At 37.6% G+C, this 18,549-nt stretch overlaps 2 protein-coding genes across 3 annotated transcripts in view; one reads left to right on the forward strand and one right to left on the reverse strand.

The window, feature by feature from the left end:
* The first annotated feature begins 1,618 nt into the window (after positions 1 to 1,618).
* On the forward strand, positions 1,619 to 4,779 carry EXO70B1 (exocyst subunit exo70 family protein B1). The gene has a single exon (XM_088944801.1). The coding sequence runs from the start codon at positions 2,594 to 2,596 to the stop codon at positions 4,517 to 4,519; it is 1,926 nt and encodes a 641-aa protein (XP_088800927.1). The 5' UTR covers positions 1,619 to 2,593; the 3' UTR covers positions 4,520 to 4,779.
* An 8,507-nt stretch (positions 4,780 to 13,286) lies between these two features.
* The window catches only part of LOC148851956 (NAD kinase 2, chloroplastic-like), a 42,749-nt gene continuing 37,486 nt past the window's right edge, over positions 13,287 to 18,549 (reverse strand). The window contains exon 7 of one of the 2 annotated variants that reach the window (XM_088943447.1): positions 13,287 to 14,462. In XM_088943447.1, the coding sequence (XP_088799573.1) occupies positions 14,256 to 14,462 (207 nt within the window). In that variant the 3' untranslated portion in view covers positions 13,287 to 14,255. The other variant, XM_088943448.1, reaches the window with a different exon arrangement.

Genomic DNA, 18,549 nt, shown 5'->3' on the forward strand with positions numbered 1-18,549 from the left:
TCCAGAGAACCCAAATTGGCTGTCAGTCAGTCATTTGAAGGATTGTCTATTTCAGCCTCTTTGAGTCACTCATCTCGATGCTTCAAAGCAACTGAACCAGTTTAACTGAATCTTCAGCTCAGCCCTCTCAAATGGCCCCTAACATTGGGGCTTTGTGCTGTGGGGATTTAAATTTGGATATTCTAACCCTTGTTCATGCAACCCATGTGATGATAAGCTAATTGTTAGTAAGACTCCATTTATCTGTACTTCAAGTTTCATTTGCGATTTTGCGTTGGTATAATTGCATTGAAGTGCAAATGGGCTGGGTGAAAATTCTGATTTACTTTTGTTTTAGTTTTGATTTTGTTTGGTTTGTTTATGAGGAATATAGTGGAAAGTAAAATGATGCCATCCCGTCTTATATGAGAGTGAATTTGGGAGGAAGATGATGCAAAATTTGCATCAATTTTTGGGATGCAAAATTTCTACTACCAGACTACCAGTTGGTGCAAGCAGTCATGCAATCCATGTGATGATAATTAATTCTAGACTTCAATCGTTTGCGGTCGTGTTTGGTAACTTTTAATGGAAATAAAAATTGGCAAGAGTGTAAATTCTGGTTTATTTTCTTTCAGGTTAGACTTTGTCGTGTTTGGTTGTAAGTAGAATGGAAAATAAAAATTATATGGTCCCAGATTATATGAGAGACAATGGAGAAGGAAAATGGTGCGAAATTTGCATTGAATTTTTTGGTACAAAATCTGTACTGTTAACAAGACAAAAAGTACTAATTTTGGATTAGGTGAGAATGTGAATCATGATTACAAGGGCAGGACATGAAACTGAAAGTACTTAAACCAAAGTTGCTTCTGGGTGAACTAATATTTAGCTATAGCCATTCAAAGCGGGAAAAAGAATATTACTAAATAAGGGGATGTTTGTGAATGTGCATTTTTGTTTTTTTTTTTTTTGAAATAAAAATAGATTTCATAAAATAACAAGGATCAAAATTTTGGTACAGGCTAATACGTTCCAACCGATACATCAGACTGTATCGATATGCCCCAACCGGCACATCAGACTGTATCGAAATTTTGAACCTTGAATGTTGCAGATGCGGCAATTGTTCTCATTTTCAAAAATAAGATCATACACATTGCCAAACACCCCCCTAACAAATCTAAATAGTTTGGTTCCAACTTTCAGGAAGAAGGCTGTGCTGTGCTATGAAGAATACTAAGGTTTTATTGTCTTTATATACATACAGCATACCTTGAGATTATCAAACCTATTATGGTTAGACCTGTTCATGGGCCATAAAGAGCCAGGCCCATTCAAATTTTGGGAAAAGCTCAGTCTGAACCTGGCCCATGAACGGTCAATCCTTTTCTTTTCTGCCCGGCCGAATTCGAATGGTCGAATGTTCGGGTCGCTAGTACCACCCCTAACCAGTGAGAAGTTGGAAGCTATGTAAAGGACAAAAACGATTAAACAGCCGTCCCATCATCCATCGATAAGCTGCCCCTCCTCGACCCTTCTTATCCTCCTATTCTCATTCCTTGGCTTCACTTTGCCTCGCTAAATTCCGTATTCAATCAAGGACCTTATTCCTCTGGTCCCCCTCTAATGATTTTTTTTTTTGTAAACCGGGTTCAACAAGGGACGGACTATTTCGAGTCGGGGGCCACACGCGGCTGGCACCCTGGACTGGAGTCCGAAATCCGGAGTCTCGACACTTTAAAGCCCCCAAAAACTTGCCAGGTGTCATGCATTCGATCAATCAACAGTCAAGTCACGTTCCCCCTTAAGAAAACGCCTAAAAACTCAATAATCACCACCTCACCTCATATGGTGGGCCCATCTTCAGTCTGGGCCATGTGGTCCCACCAGGCTTTTGATTTCGCACGCAAATTGAAACTGGTGGCGCTGGACAACAATGAATGAAAATGGTAATACGCGCATTCTTGCAATCTTGCTCCTGCTCTTCTTCTCTCACAGACTCAACTCTCAAACTGACCAAGGGGTGACCGTCAATTACGGGCACTTCACTCCTCCCTCCTTTACACGCAACCCCTGAATGGCTAAATCACACATTTCCACCGTCAGATCAGCACCTAGCAACGTAATCAACTAATCACACCCTCATCATTCACCTGATGATGAACCCATCATGATGCCATTATCTCTCCCCCTTCCGAACCGTTGTCATTTCATCATGCATAGGCAGATTCCAATCTGACGTCGATAAATTGCTCCTCATGTGAGGAGCAGAGAAGTAGTCCTGAGTCCCCCCTTTTTCTCCAAGTCAAACTCTTCTTTTGTTGTCGCATTGCCTCGCTCGTCCTCTCACAATCGACTCTCTCGACAGAGACGTTGCCGCGTTGTCATTATTTCTTTTTCTCTTTAATTTTCCCACCTTTTCCGTTCTTTATTCAACCCAACAACCTCTGTCATCCTCTTTTGCAGAAACCGCGTTTTCTCTCTCAAGCTTTTATTTTCGGTACTTCGCTCAACTGCTTTCACTTCCCGCGGGAAAACTCTCGCTTCTCTCTCCTTCTCATGTTTTATTCTCCAGCCATAGCACCACAGCAGCAGCTGAAGCAGACCGTTCATGGCCGACAACAGCGAAGAGAAGCTTCTCGCGGTGGCCCGCCACATTGCCAAGACGCTTGGCCGCACCGAGACCATGACCGATGACATTCTCCAGATTTTCTCTACCTTCGACAACCATCGCTTTTCTCGGGAAAAGCTTTCCGAGAAGATGGACGGCGACGATGATCCCAGGGGCTACGCGGCCCTGGAGCACAGCTTGAAGTCGCTTGACCGTCGGATCTCCCGCTACGTAGCGGCGGACCAGGCGATTTGGGCCGATTCCGCGGATTCTGCGGGGTTCATCGATGCCATCGATGAGTTGCTGTCCACGGTGCGGGATTGGAACCATATGGCTGCGGAGAAGCCGGTTACCGCGTGTTTGGATCGCGCTGATGATCTTTTACAGCAGGCTATGTTTCGGCTTGAGGATGAGTTTCGGTTGTTGATTGAACGGAGCGCTGAGCCGTTTAATCTGCAGAACCGGTTTTCCGGAGATGGATTGGAAGGCTCTGGGGCTGGGAATCGGAATTTCTCGTCGGATGAGGATGAGGACGAAGATGAGAATGAGGATCGGATTCCTGTGGCGCACCCGGTCACGGATTTTGATATCGTCATAGACGCGCTCCCGCTGGGGACCATCAACGATCTGCACGAGATCGCGAAGCGAATGGTTGCGGCCGGCTTTGGGAAGGAGTGTTCTCATGTGTACAGTAGTTGCAGGAGGGATTTCTTGGAGGAGAGCATTTCTAGGTTAGGGTTACAGAAGCTTAGCATCGAAGAGGTTCACAAGATGCCGTGGACGGAGCTTGAAGACGAGATCGAGCGGTGGACCAAGGCAGTAAATGTGGCGCTCCGGATTCTGTTCCCCAGCGAGCAAAGACTCTGTGACCGAGTTTTCTTTGGCCTTTCCGCTGCTTCAGACCTTTCGTTCATGGAGGTCTGTAGGGGCACGGCCATCCAACTCCTAAATTTTGCTGATGCAGTTGCAATTGGTAGTCGAGCGCCCGAGCGCTTGTTCAAGATCCTTGATGTATTTGAAACGCTTAGAGATCTGATGCCAGAATTTGAGGAAGTATTCTCTGATCACTACTGTGCTTTCCTTCGGACTGAAGCGGTTACAATTTGGAAGAGACTTGGGGAAGCAATTAGAGGGATTTTTATGGAATTGGAGAATTTGATCCGGCGGGATCCAGCAAAAGCAGCTGTGCCTGGTGGTGGTCTTCATCCTATCACTCGGTATGTAATGAATTACCTCCGGGCGGCCTGTGGAGCACGTCAGACCCTGGAGCAGGTCTTTGAAGACAACATTCCCTCTGTTGGAGATTATCGGACTTCTGACCCCAATGATCGAGCATCATCATCATCACCTTTAGCAGTGCAAATGGCTTGGATCATGGAGCTCCTAGAGAGCAATTTGGAGGGCAAATCTAGGGTCTACAGAGACTCTGCATTGAGCGCTATTTTCTTGATGAACAACACTAGGTACATTGTTCAAAAGGTTAAAGACAGTGAACTAGGTTCTCTTCTGGGTGAGGATTGGATTCGTAAACACTCGGCGAAGGTCAGGCAATACCACGTGAACTACCAGAGGAACTCATGGGGCAAGGTTATTGCAGTGTTGAAGTTCGACAATAGCTCACTTGCTCCAAGTGCAGCCTCTAAGTTGCTTAAGGAGAAGCTTAAGAGCTTCAATATGCAGTTCGAGGAGATGTGCAAAACTCAATCAACTTGGGTTGTCGTGGATGAGCAGCTCCGGACAGAGATGAGGCTCTCTGCCACAGGAAATGTTCTATCCGCGTATAGGAATTTTCTGGGGAGGTTGCATAATGTTCCGGAAGTAGAGAGGCATACAGAGAAGCATATAAGACACAGTGTCGAGGATATTGAAGCTCGGATTAACGAGTTATTCCAAGGAGGTATTGGATTCACTGGTAGCCGGAAATGAAGTGAGATGGCTCATTATCGTTGTTGTATGTTGAATCTTCTATGTGAATCAAATAGTAGACATTAGTGTCCTTGTATTTATCTGCTGTGTTCTCAGAAAATGTGTAACTCTGCAATTCCATTTGATTCATTTCTATCAAGTGTCAGTTGAGTAGTACAGAATTATGGTTTTTGAATTAATTATAGTCGATGCTTGATACATGAATTATCCTATACAGAACATTAATTATGTTATATAGACACTGGGTATTCTTTTGAAAATTTTGTTCTATAAAAGAAGTTGTAATCTTTTGACTTGTGATGTATCTTTTCTATCTAACATCATTGATGAAGAGTTGCGATTAGAGCGCATAAAGGGGGTACACTCCTAGTGAATAGATCAAACGTGGTGTTTTGAAAAGATGGGCACCCATATGAAGCATACATGTAGATTAATAAGGGTACTTGTCTTTTCACAGGGGATATGCCCTAATCTCCCTACTCCCTTTTGATGAAAAGAACATATTATTTTTGTGAATGTATCTTATTCTAGCAGTTTCTATATATGGTTATGGATTTGTTGTTTGGATTGTAATTAGGAAAAGACCATGTGTAGAAGGAAGATGAAGAAGGAGCTTTTGTCCAGGTGTGAGTATCATTAGAATGTGCTGATAAATTTCCACTCTCACTGAAATTCTTTGGTCCACCTTGTCCTATTCGTTTGCATTTTGAATATATCTATCTAGTAGATGAAAACTAATCACCAGTTACCATTTCATTGAATGGTTCCTTTCCTAACTTAGATTCTTGAACTGATAAATAATATTCCTCAAGTCTGTTTCTCTCTGTTTCTGCTTCAGTATGTTAGTGCTGTTTTTGGTTTCCTAGTGTAAAATTATCAACTATATGAGCCCTAGTATTTAGTTATTTACTCATTTCATGGTATCCTTGAACCCAATAACAGTTGACCACATCTTCAGCTTGAATAAGTATTCATCAGCTAGTTATATTCTAAAACGACGGACAATGAGCCATTTCTCTTTCATTCACTTGGATGCTCGTTCTATTTATGGAGGGTGGCCATCCACTGCTGGCAGGTGGTAGACTGGTAGCCTCTCGTCCCCTTCCTGAATCCTACTTGAATCTGAATCAAAGAAGAAGATTAGGATCTTTCCTTTTTGCCTTTTCGGCTCTATGATCATGAATTATGTATCATCACTTAGGTAGATTTCTCCGTTCCCAAATCATGTTATGATACTTATTTTGATTTCCCATTTTTCTAGATCCAATTGTTAAAACTCAAAGAAAACAAAGCATGCTTTAGGTGTAAGCATGGACTTGAATTTGACAATAGCCAATGCAATTGGAACAATAGCTTTTGGTGTTGTAAAGATAGACCATTCTTGGGTGTGAGGTTTTGGATTTTGACCATTGCCAATACGATGGGATAGTGTTCTGGTTTTTCAAGCAAAGAAGGAACTGCAAAACTGCAAACTCAACTGGCTGACTAAATGATTTCAGAAGCCATTTCAACGGTACGCTAGACTTGAGAATGACCAATCTGAATTTAAATGAGGTTTAGATCAACTGACCCAATTATTTATTTGGAACAAAATTTAATCTGGTCCACTGAGAATTTTTTATAAAATTATCACAATATGAAGCTTTGTTCATTTAAGCATCTTAAACTTTGGTCTTTATAGTAATTTAAGCAGCTGTTTTGTCAAGAAACCTGGCCACTGGAGAGATGATTACATTTCTGAGAACATGTTGCTAGAAGAAGATTGAAGTAGGAATACCGCTCTGATTTTTCTTTGGGTTGATTCCTTGGGGCTTGGTTTATTTTACCACCATACTTCTGTGTCGCACCAAATTGATCCAACCATAAATTTGCTTGTTATTATAAATAGAAAATAAAAAGAAGTTACTTATTCTAAACAGAGAACAATTTTGTGGATTGGTGTAGTAAGGTAAGACTCCCCTACAAGGACAATAGTATCGAGTGATTTGAGTGCACGTAATAGATATTGTCTCAAACAATAGATACACGATGGAATGGTGTCATTCTTTTATATATATTTTTTCGAGAAAGGAATAGTGTTAATGAAATATTGGTCAATGGTGGAGTCCTATCATATTGCTTAGAAGTTCGAAACTTGAGAAGTTTAAAAAGTCAGCAACTCACGGCCTCACGTTCTGGCATCAATTTAGATAAAGAAAGTAAATTCAGTTTTCTCCAGAAGGTTCTTTTTAGACAAAGTTAATTCAGCCAGGGGTTCTAGACTTTTTTCTCCAAAAACGAATCGGTAGTATCGGCTTTGAGAAATCAATAATCGAAACTGAACCGAAACCGATTGGTTAATCATCGGTTTGATTCGTTGGTTTGTCAGTTTTATTTTTTTTTAATTTTCATAATATTATATATAATAAATATAAAACATTATATTATAAATAATAAATAATAAATCATATATCATATATTATAAAGGTTTTTCTACAGGAAAAATGACTAAGTTTGGTCATTTGACAAAATCAGGTAGTTTTGAAAAAATATGCAATAAGAGTGAGGGGGAGGTATTTTTATTTTTCTGGGATCAAATTGCCTTAAACTAAATGTCTAAAATATTACCCCATGCAACCCAATTTTCTTTCTTGTTCTCATAGCCTGCAAAAGCCAACAAAAAGAAGCTGAATTTCAAATTGAAAGTTTAATTTCTTAATTCCAAAAGGACATTTGGAAGGATGATAACAACATCAAGATTTGAGTAGAGACGATGAATATGTATTAGTAGAAGGGAAGAATAAAGGTAGGGTGGACGAAGATGTTCAGTCAGTATTTCTCCCATGAGAACTGGTAAAGTTTCATATACTAATTGAATCCCTGAAAATGATGCAACAGATTTAATTTGCGCCTGCTATTTTGGTTGTTAGTAGGGGTGTCAGCGGTATTCAAAAATCCGATTTTGAATTTGAGAATTCAACGTAACTGAATCGAATTTGGATAATTTGAATATTTAATCAGTCAAATTTGGATATCCCATTCATATAGAATAGTTAATCGGATTTGAATTTGGATATGACATAATTTGATTCAATAAATACCTATGAACTTGAAAAAATAGCGGTCGTTCACTTCTTAGCAAAATGTTAGAGTTGCCACCCACCAAAATGGCAAAGTAGGGAGTGATGGGCCTCCTAGGTAACTGGAATTAAACAAAAAAATGACTCCCAAGCTTTTTCATTACAGATCTAGGTAAGTTGAAAAAGAAAGGGATTAGGCACCCCTCTCTTTGATCAGTGCAAATACTACTTCTATTCGCTGAAATCATATGAGAAGAAGGTAGTAGAAGAAGATAATTGTCTTTCACCTACAATAGAAGGGAACTTCTATAACCAGGCATCTCTTCCTTCCCATTTAACCTTCTTTTAGGTACATGGGCTTGAGCAAAAGGGTGAGACTACATTCTCACCCCTTTTATATCAGACCCCCATAATCTTACTTGGTTGATCACCTGGAAGAGGGAGAGAGCCCTTGAATTTCTTCCTTCGATTGCGAGAAGATGTAGACAATCTCTTGTTTTTAGGAAAACCCCAAAAAATAGTAAAATTAAATGAGTGAAACTACAAAGGAGATGAGTTAGGAATCTTACCTATTGTAGCCTTCAAAGGAAGAAATTGATGTTGCTATTGGAACCCGGACCTAAAAATGCTGTTTGATTCAATTTAGATGAATATGTTGTGAACAAGATAGCAGTGGAGAGTTGGTGTTCAATCAAAAGTTTGCTCGAATTTTGATGATGCACAATCTGGATGCTCCCTCGTGTCTTGTGATTTGGCTCGAATAGGGGTCCAACTTGGCAGTGCCGAGTTGTACAATTGAGCTGATATTTGTGTGTTCGAGCTGTAAAGAGAAAAGAGGTGAGGGTGCCCAGGTAGTTTTTACCCAAGAAGGGCACTCTGATGCTTAAGTCAGTGAGTGTGTAGGAGTAGTCTTTGAGAATATAAGGGAACTCTAAGAGTATAAGTGTGCATACCTTTATAGGTGGATCTAGATGTCTTATATAGTCTCCTAGACTTTGGGGGCTTAGAGTAATTGTTTTGAGCTCTTTATGGAGTTGCTTCCCTATTTTAAGGCACATTAAAGTGTTAGTTGCTAGATTTGTGCAGCGGTTACAGGTTGCCCGTGGGTCTTGTGGCGCACATTCAGCAAGCTACTCCTATGGTCGCGGTAATGGTGCCTATGTGGGCATAGCGCGCGGAATGGTTTAGGCGAGCTCGCGATGGCGACGCCCGAGCTCGCCCCATCTCGACCGCCCACCTGATGTCAGGCATTACATGTTGATTTGTCGATCTGTCCTGTAGGTAGGTCTCCAGGTCTCTAGCAGGTCTCTAGAGGTAGGTCTTTAGGTCTCCATCATTTTGGCTAAGGCAGGTAATCGCCTACGTGGTGTTGGGTGCCATCCAGTTGTTTTTGAGATGCCACATGTCATGATGTCAGTGGAGGGCCAAATCTACCATCACCAATTGCCCCCCACTCCCGAGCTGAAGTCAGCTCAATGAAGGGAGTAGCTTGTTGTAGGTCCTTTGGCCCAAAGCGACTAGTTCGTTGAGCTCATTAGTGGTTGCAAGTTGCAGTTCGGCAGAATCAAGTCACCAGGTTGGCAGAAGGACTTTCTGTAGAGTAGGGTGAAGGACCTTCTATAGGGCAGCTCACCCACTATTGCATGGTGAGCTAGTTGTTTGTTCTATCCGCTGAGCTACATTTCTTTCTTTCGGCATTGTGCCGTGTTTTAGGTAATTGAAGATCCGGTCTATCCAGCTTGGCTTTGTAGTATATGAAAGATCTTTTGTAGAGTTGCTCGTCTACTATCACGTAGCGAGTTGCTTGTCGTTTTATGAGCCGAGTTGCATTTCATTCTTTTTGTCAAGTCAATCGTGCTCACAAAGTCTAGAAAGGGCATTAGCCACTGTAGTTTTTCGATCTTGGAATTTGTTGGAGATACCAAGAGTCAAAATTGGAGAGGAGTTCTCTCACCTTAGCAGAACCCTTCATATTCCCCATTCACTTGATTTATGATGAGCTATGAGTCACTGCATAGTACAAGGTGATTGGCTCCTATTTCCTTTGCTAGTGCCAAGCCAGCTATCACTGCTTCATATTCGACTTCATTGTTAGAAGCTCGGAATTGAAACCGGAGTGCATAATCCAATTTTACTTTGCTAGGTCCATAGAGTATTAACCCAGTTCTGCTCCCCCTAGTTTAAATATGAGACCTTAAACCTTGCACTTTTTATTTAACAACTCAAATGTTTGAAAATGGTTGTAAAATGAAAAAAAACAGCTTTAATACATTTAAAAATGTTAGAGAACAAAACGGGTCATCACAGGACCCATTTTGTCGTCGGGCGAAGAAAATGACTAAAAATGGATTAAATAATTTTTACACTATTGTCAAACCGCCTTTGTAGGTGAATACCTTCTAATCTATTTGCTTCTATATACTAAATGATGGTTTGTTTTCTGAGGCAGTAACTCTTCGCCATTAGCAAGGGCTATTTTCCAAAGCTAAAAGCCTCCGACTCCGAGGCTACAGCCATACAGGTTGTGACTGAATAAACAACACGAAGAGTCGAATATCCCAATCTTTTGAGCTCCAAAGCTTGAACTAGGTTTGGAACAATTGCAAAGACTTTGTTGGGATTTTATCTCTTAAGATCGTATCCTTTGTCCAAACAACTTGAAGATGATATTTTGACACCTTCAATTATTTTGCTTCTACAAGTATCAATCTATGGATATTTGAAGCCATTTGGTAAGCTTTGTTAAATATATGGATCAGCATAACGATATGTGATTTGGTAATGGTTTTGTAGGTTGTTTTTCTGTCACTTTTTTACCCCTTTTATGAACATTGTTTTGCTTGGTTGCACACGGAGCACATGGGAAGAGGAGGGACTGAATAGTGGGTCATTTTGTTTTTAATTGTTGTATGGAAATGTAGGTGCTATATAATTTTTTTATTTGATCCCCTATGCGTGGGGCCAATTGCGTCCATTTTATCTATTTTTGTAATGAAGCATTAATAGTGTGGTGTGAGGACATGAGTTTATGCATCATATCCCCAGGAATAAAACGGATCATATTGGTTTTGAAACTGGGATATATCTAAATCTGGTCCAATAGAAATAAAATTATAGATTAATAATTAGAAAAACTAAAATCAATTTCAGTATAATAAAGATCAATGTAAATTTATGTAACAATAATAATAATTAATTAATTAGTAACATTAATAAATCTATATCTACTAAAATTAATAAAATTACAAAACTATGTAATTTTCATTTTAAAATAATATAAATTAAGAAAAATTAATAAAATAAAAAAAACTATTAATTTCAAAGTTAATTTTAATCAATTTATTGTTCACTTAAATTACATTAATAAAATTTTAAAATTATTTAATAAAAGATAGTGCAACTTGGATTGTGATAAAAAACATAGCCCAAAAAAATGCTTGCTTTGGGCTTTAAGACCAACTTGACTATAACAAGACTCCTTATGCTACAATTTGCTTTGGGCTTTAAGACCAACTTGACTATCACACGACTCCTTATGCTACAATTTTTTTAACAAAACCCATACATTGCACGAGTCCCTATTAGTAATAGATATATGGGCAAATCCATTCCCAACCACCAACTGAGAAAAGAAAATGCATATATATATATATATATATATATATATACACACCCCCATTTTGCATAAGGCAAAGACCAACTCCTAGTAATAAGTTCAAAACTTTTTAGTAATTATCCCATGTGGGATTCAAGTTGTAGCTCAAAAGTGGAGAGGAATTTGAAATTTGTGGGCATGAAAATACAAGTGTGAGTGTATACAATTAAATGCAAAAGGAAGAAAAGAATTAAAAGGACTAAACTTTTGAATCACACCTAACAAAACTACCACACCATTGGCAACACTGCAATATATAATATGGCATGTTTTACTACTAGTTCCTTATTTTGTTTTGTTTCCAAGGATACAACTTACAAAATTAGAGAGGGGAGACTGTGGAGGTGGGAGGCAATGGATTCAATAAAACCAAGCAAGTCTTAATTAATCTATTTCTACTTCGATGAACATTTGACAATAAACCAAAACAGGGTCTGTGCATCCATCTTTCTTTTATAAATGTAGTTTGTTTTACATCACAGGCAGATGAAGAGGTGGGGACAGAGTAGAGGAATTGGGATCTGCTCCTCACACCAACCTCACAGTCACCCATTATGCATAACATCTCCCATCAGTAATAACAATCAAGTACGGAAAATGTTCCCGATGTGAGGCTGGTACATGTGAGGTCGGCGTGAGGAGCAAATCTGCACTCAAAGTTTACATTCATGCCTCCATATTTGAAGGCCCACTAACCATCTCAGCTATTTGGTCATTGGCAAGGGATGGTGGTTGAAGAGATTAAAAATGTTATTACCTTTTGTAATGCAATATTCTGTTTGAACCATTGAAAATAGTAGAAATAAAATGCTCTTATTTGCTAGAAGCCATGTCACACCAAGGAACTAACATAAAATTACAGTTTTTCCTAGTGTTTTCAACCCATCGTTGACCCATTCAATTGAACCATTCAAACCATCACTTAGCCATGATTTTGGGTTTAATTTTAATAAAGCCCAAAAATTGGTAAAACTATTGACCAGGTAAAAAATCATCCAACCCGGGCAGTTGGACCGTTGACTTGTTTGATCTAGTGGTTCAGGTCATGGGTTGCACACTAAATATGTATGTAAACTTCCGGAGGTCATAACTTTGTATTCCAAATATGCAATTGGGGTGATCTTTGTTTTTTTAGGTAATTTTTTCGAGATCTATGCGTCCCAAAGTGTTGTAAGCATCTTACCCCACTAACTTTGCAAAAAAGAAAAAAATACATTTTTTGGCATCAAATTGTAATGTTTAATATTTTTTATAAATAAAAATAAAAAAAGCTGAATTAAAATATAAAATAGATATAAAATAATACATATGTTACATGTAATGTTTTCAACCCACCATTGACCCAACCATTTGAACCATCAATCGGCAAGATTTCGAGTCTGGCTCTAGTAAAATCCAAAAATTGGTAAAAAAATCATTGACCAAGTATAAAACTATTCGACCTAGGCAATTAGATCGTTGACCCATTTAACTTGGTCACCAGGCCACAAGTTGCACACTAAATGTGTATGCAAAATTCTAGAGGCCAAAACTTTGCACTCTGATGTTTAATTAGGGTGACTTTTTTATTAGTTTTGAGGGAAAACCCCTTTTTAGCCTCAAATTGAAATTTTTAATATTCTTTTACAAATAATAAAAATAAAAGTTGAATTAAAAACATAAATTAAATATAAAATAATGCATATATTACATGTTGAACATAAGTATACATTATTTATTGATAAAATACATGTTTATACATACCTATACAAACACACACAATATATAATGGTTTGGCTTTTGGATCAGTTTTTAAATGGTTTTTCCTCTTTCTTTGTCAAAACTCATTACCTAGGCAATTTGACAACCATGTTTGGTGGTAGGAATGGAAACAAAAATGTGATCCCATTTTAAAAGATATTGGAAGTTTTTTATATCTGCTTCAACATATTACAATGCTAAGTACAGGCTCACGTAGCTGGCATGATACAATGCAAAATTAAACTCAAATAGTTGGAATATATAGGGATAGTCTACAAAGATTACTCAAGTAAAACACCATACACACCATGCATACATCAAACAGGCATAAAATTGGACCTTTATTAGTAAGGCAGTATCTGAATACATTTTACAGTATGAACAATTGAGTTACACTACCAATCTATGTAAGCCACTAAAGGAATGAATATCAATTTTTGTTTGTAACTATGAATATCATTTATGAGGTAAACTTATATTCTTTATAGAAATTTACAATTAACTAGGGAAAGACCAAGGTTCAAAGTATCAGAAACATAAGATGTATTAATAAGGCAATTTTAAGAGATGTATCGGGATATGTTTTGGATACACCTAGATACGGACAAAAAATCAGGATATGCATGAATATGCTAGGAAACTCAAATAAATCTTAAAAAATATATTAACTAATAAGAATATATATATATATATATATATAAAGTTTTATATAACTATAAATGAGTTATTTAAACATAAAAGACCATACTTCAATGGTTTATATAAATTGTAAGGTATCGGGACACAATTGGTAATCATTGAAGAATGATGAAAGAACTAAAGTTTATATGTTTGTTTCTTAATTTTCATAAAATCAATATAATATTTGTCAATATTTATTATTATATAAATTTAAAAAATCAACTTTGGCATTTATTGCCAAAAATCCCCTAAGAATAGAATATTTACTTAAGAATCAAAATGCATATGCTTATAACAAACAACTATAATATGGCTTAGTAGTGGACTTCTGGCCACTACAAATTAATGACTAGGGTTTAAATCCTCCTACTTGTAGTTTTTATGGCTACTTTAAGGCTTTAAGGCATATTTAATGGCATGTTTAAATTTAGTTTTGAATTTGAATATTAGAGAGGAGTAATGATTAAAGTTATTAGAGAGAGAATGAAGTTATTATATTATATTATATTATATTATATTATAATCTGTATTTATCGGCTGTTATGGAATTTAAGACCTTGGGCAGGATAGAATAAGCTTTTTCGTTCAGGTCATAAAACCTCTAAAGGGCCTTTTGATCCTTCCTCTCATTCCAATTCAAACAGCGGATCAAGCTGCAGAACCAATCACCTGTTTGATCAGATTTGTTGACTGTAGGTAGAGGGTTCTTGCTCATATAGATTTGGACAGAGTCTCCTCTTAGGAGCCGCTGCCTTCTCTTACCATCAAATGAAATCCATGCATTATTACTTCGTGCATCCTCTGGGATCTGTTGAATTCCAAAATGCGGAACAGTTAGAGAGAAAGACTTGGGAAATATTCCAAAACGGCAAGAATGAATGCTACTAAAAGAGAGAAAGAATGCGGAACATTACATGCATGCATGCGTGCATGTATGTATGCATAAGGGAGAGTTTCAGTTTCCCCATCATCAATTCTCAAATTTATTCTTTTCACTTAAAAAGTTAAAATCCTTGAAATATATCTAATTTCCCTTTATGCCCCATCCCTGTGGTGGGGCATGTCAAACAGGTGCCACATTATGTAGGTTTTGAAACAGGATTATACAGCCCATAGAAGGGTGCCAGGCAGAAAATAGGCATCCAAAATTTTTTTGAACAAAAGAAAGCCCACAGGCAAATTCATTCATCATTCTCGGATAGTGAGTCTGTTACAAGAATAACATCAAGAAAAGAAACACTAAAGAGGAATGCCCTAAAATAAAACTATCTAAATAAACCCTCAATTTAGCCAAGCCTACTACCATACAATTGGATGACAACATAGGCAATCATTAGAACAATATGTTTAATATTGATACTGTGACTTAAGTCACTCAAAGAGCATGTCCCAACTGCAAAGTTGCACAGCAGATAAAATTGAGGAGTTTGCCAGCACCATTTAGCAATACATTATAAGCAGTCTTATGTATGGAAACAAATTAGTCACAAAAGGGAAAAAATCATCTTGGGTCTGTACCGGGATCTCTCTAACAGATTAAAAAAGGAATACAAAAAAGATATTCAGAGTTTCTTGCTGGTGATCAACACTTGAAAACTGTCAGGGAGTTCAGGACAAAGAGCTTAGGAATTTAAGAATTCACTTAGAAGTTCCTGCTACATAAGAAGATTTAGCTTTTTTTCTGTTTTGATAAGAGGATTTAGCTTTCTAACATTCCTCCCTTGATATGTACAAGTTAATGGATAATGCCATAAATGCATGCAATAGAAAGTTTGCAATTATAAGCATGCTACGAAAAGCAGTTATGGCCATATAATGAAACTAAATAAGGCAGGACAAGTGTAAAAATCTACTGTGAAGAAAATTATTATAGCACCTTATCACCTTAAAATCTTCTGGCATTAAGGTCCAACAATATAGCAAATGTCTGAGTGAATGCTTACACCCCACAAACAATACTACAACAACTACAACAGAAGTTACAGAAATTAGCCCAAGAAAACCATGGGATCCAATAAAGAGCAAATGGAAGCACAGATCGCAGCACCATTCCCTTAGTGGTGAACTAGGTTGATCATTTCTTCCTGGGCCCACATTGTCTGGAAGTTTTATTTATCTAATATTTACAATATAATATAAATAATATTTATGGTATAAATGTGTGAGTGTATCCTGTAATTTTAAATATAAACTTAGATTAAAATTCTAATTTCTTTAAAAATTTAAAAATAATGGAATGGTGAAACAGAATTCATGTAGCCAACCCCATATATTTGGGATTAGGCTTGGATGATGATGATGATGAATTTATATGGGCAAGCCTGGATGCCCAGCCTTTGTTTTTAGCCCCAAAATTTACTCTTAGTGGAGGGGTGGCCACCGTGGATTTTATTAAAGTAATAAAGTGGAAAGAAACCTAGGAGGGGGGGACGTAAAAAGCTTACCCCTAGGATGCCCAGCCTCGCCCATAATCATCCCTGTGGTGAACCTTGAACCTCCCCATGAGATACCAGCTCTAAAGGGATAGTAGGAGATTGCAACTAAACTACATTTATTGTCTTTTGTATATTTTGGCTGAATATTTTTTATTTTCAATTGATACTGATGCTGTGTTTGGTTGCAATGCAAATAAATTTTCACTGATGCAAAACTATGGCAGTGCAAATGATTTGAGTGTAAATTCTGACCTACTTTTGTTTCAAATTTTAGCTTATTTTGTTTGATTGCAGTGAAAATGAAGTAAATTAACACATGAAGCAGAATAAAGTAAAACCCAAAAACATAATTAAAAGAGAATTTAGATCTTTTTTCATTTGCACTTCCATGCATTTGTACTAGTACAAATAAAATTGCACTACAACCAAAGGCAGCCTGAAAAAATTACAATTAAATAAAAAGGAGAGGAATTACAATCATCTAGTTCACCAAGGAATGAATGGACAAAATCCAACAAAGTTATCAAAATATGGGGTAAAACAAATATACAAGGAACAAACGGATAATACACAAAAATATGAAGTATTGAGGAATACAACCCATCAGCTGCAGAGTTGTAGAAATCAGAATCCATCCGAACAAGATGTTCACTGAGAAAACTAAAAACCAAGCATTTCTAACATGGCATAGAAGACACCGGGGGTCATATATATTTCTTTTTGCAACCGTGATGGTGCTTTTGCACACCTCCAGTAGAAGGCAATTTGTCTACTAATGCATGACTATGTAGGAGGTTCTATTGTGCCTAGGTAGTATCATTGGAGATATTAAAGATTTTATTCATGTTTTTCTATTCTGAAGGAAGCTTTCTAGGTGGTATTTTCCTATCACATAGGACTCCAGATGCACCCCTCTATTTTGCCCTTATTGTTTTCATTCTGAGTGGCACTCTCCTCAATCTCTCCCTTGTCATGAATTGCCAAACCAAGGTAATAAAAAAAGGTCATATGGTAGAGGTATTCTTGATCTCTAATCCTTATTGTACCCCAACTCCTACTCCTATTATTTTTAAATTTACACTGCCCATATTTTGTTGTAGTCCCACTTATCTTAAAACCTTTTGTTTACAAAGAATCTTTTCATAGATACAATTTTGCATATAATCGCCCTCTAGTTTCATACCATCCCATCAGCAAACGACAAACATCACTAAGATGCCCTCCTTAATATGCTTAATCAATTCATCCATGACTAGTGCAGGCCTCAACTAGCCTAGTAAGCCTTGGTGATAGATCCAAATACCTGATTGGTACTCCTTTTTTTATCATAACCCACCATATTATCTTCTAGGGAGCCTGCCATATAGTTTCTCTAGATCAATGAATGCCATGAACATTTCTCTTCTCCCAGAGGTTTTTTTCTCAATCACCTCAATAAAATAATAGCTACTATGGCTGATCCCTCTAGCACAAAACCAAATTGAATTTTAGCATATTTGTTTCACATCGCAAGCTTTGCACAGTCACTAGAGTTGGCATCATGTTTTAAGTAGGAATTTGTTCTCATTAGATGTCAACTTTAAATGTACAAGACAAGTGATGCATTTGAAACATAAAAATAATGCATAAAGGGCAGCCCAATGCACGAGGTTCCCAATATGGGTCTGGGGAGGGACAGATATGCGCAGCCTTGCCCCTGCACATACAGAGAGGCTGCTTCCAAGATTTGAACATTGGTCGCCCAGGTCACAATGAATCCTGGTCACTCAAGTCATAAAAATCATTAATGGATTAGCAATAAGCTAGTAAGAAACATGCATGGACGTAAGATGAAATCTAGATATATCCACAAGGAAATATAATGAAGGGCCATTACCATTATTGGTCCCAGCTATCCAAGGACTTAGGAGGGGTGCAGTGGATAAGGACCGAACAATTGGCTTTTCTTTTCGTTTTTGCTCAAAGTGGCCACTCTCAGACTCAAATTTGTATTCTCACTCTTGTCAGATTGAGGTTTTATCATTGAATGAAGCAAAGGCCCCTTAGAAGGAAATGTAATATATGATAATAGCAAATAAAAAATTTTCAATCCAAGAAGCAGAGCACAGGAAAATTATTCCTTATTTTTCTTTCTTTCTTCCAGTTGTTCCACCATGGTTCAGGCAGTTGATATAAAAGTACAGTTTTTCTGTACCTTTTCCTTTAATTCTAATATATGCTTGACATTCTGCATATGTGTGGCATCCCTCTCAGAATAGCTTTTTCTTTTTTCATGTTCTCTGTTTTTTGTATCTTCATGGATGTAGTCTGCCTTCTTTTTTTGCCTAGGAAGGATTAGATTCCAGGTCAGTTGGAACCACATCCACTGGTTCTAGTTTGCCTCCTTATCTTTGATGTGCTAGCTGATACATCCACTGAAAAGCATGACAACTTTATGTTCTCACTTCCATTTTATAAGAA

Source organism: Nelumbo lutea, chromosome 5 (genome assembly GCF_056320005.1).
Source record: "Nelumbo lutea isolate HS-2025 chromosome 5, American lotus-T2T, whole genome shotgun sequence".
Lineage (NCBI taxonomy): Eukaryota > Viridiplantae > Streptophyta > Magnoliopsida > Proteales > Nelumbonaceae > Nelumbo > Nelumbo lutea.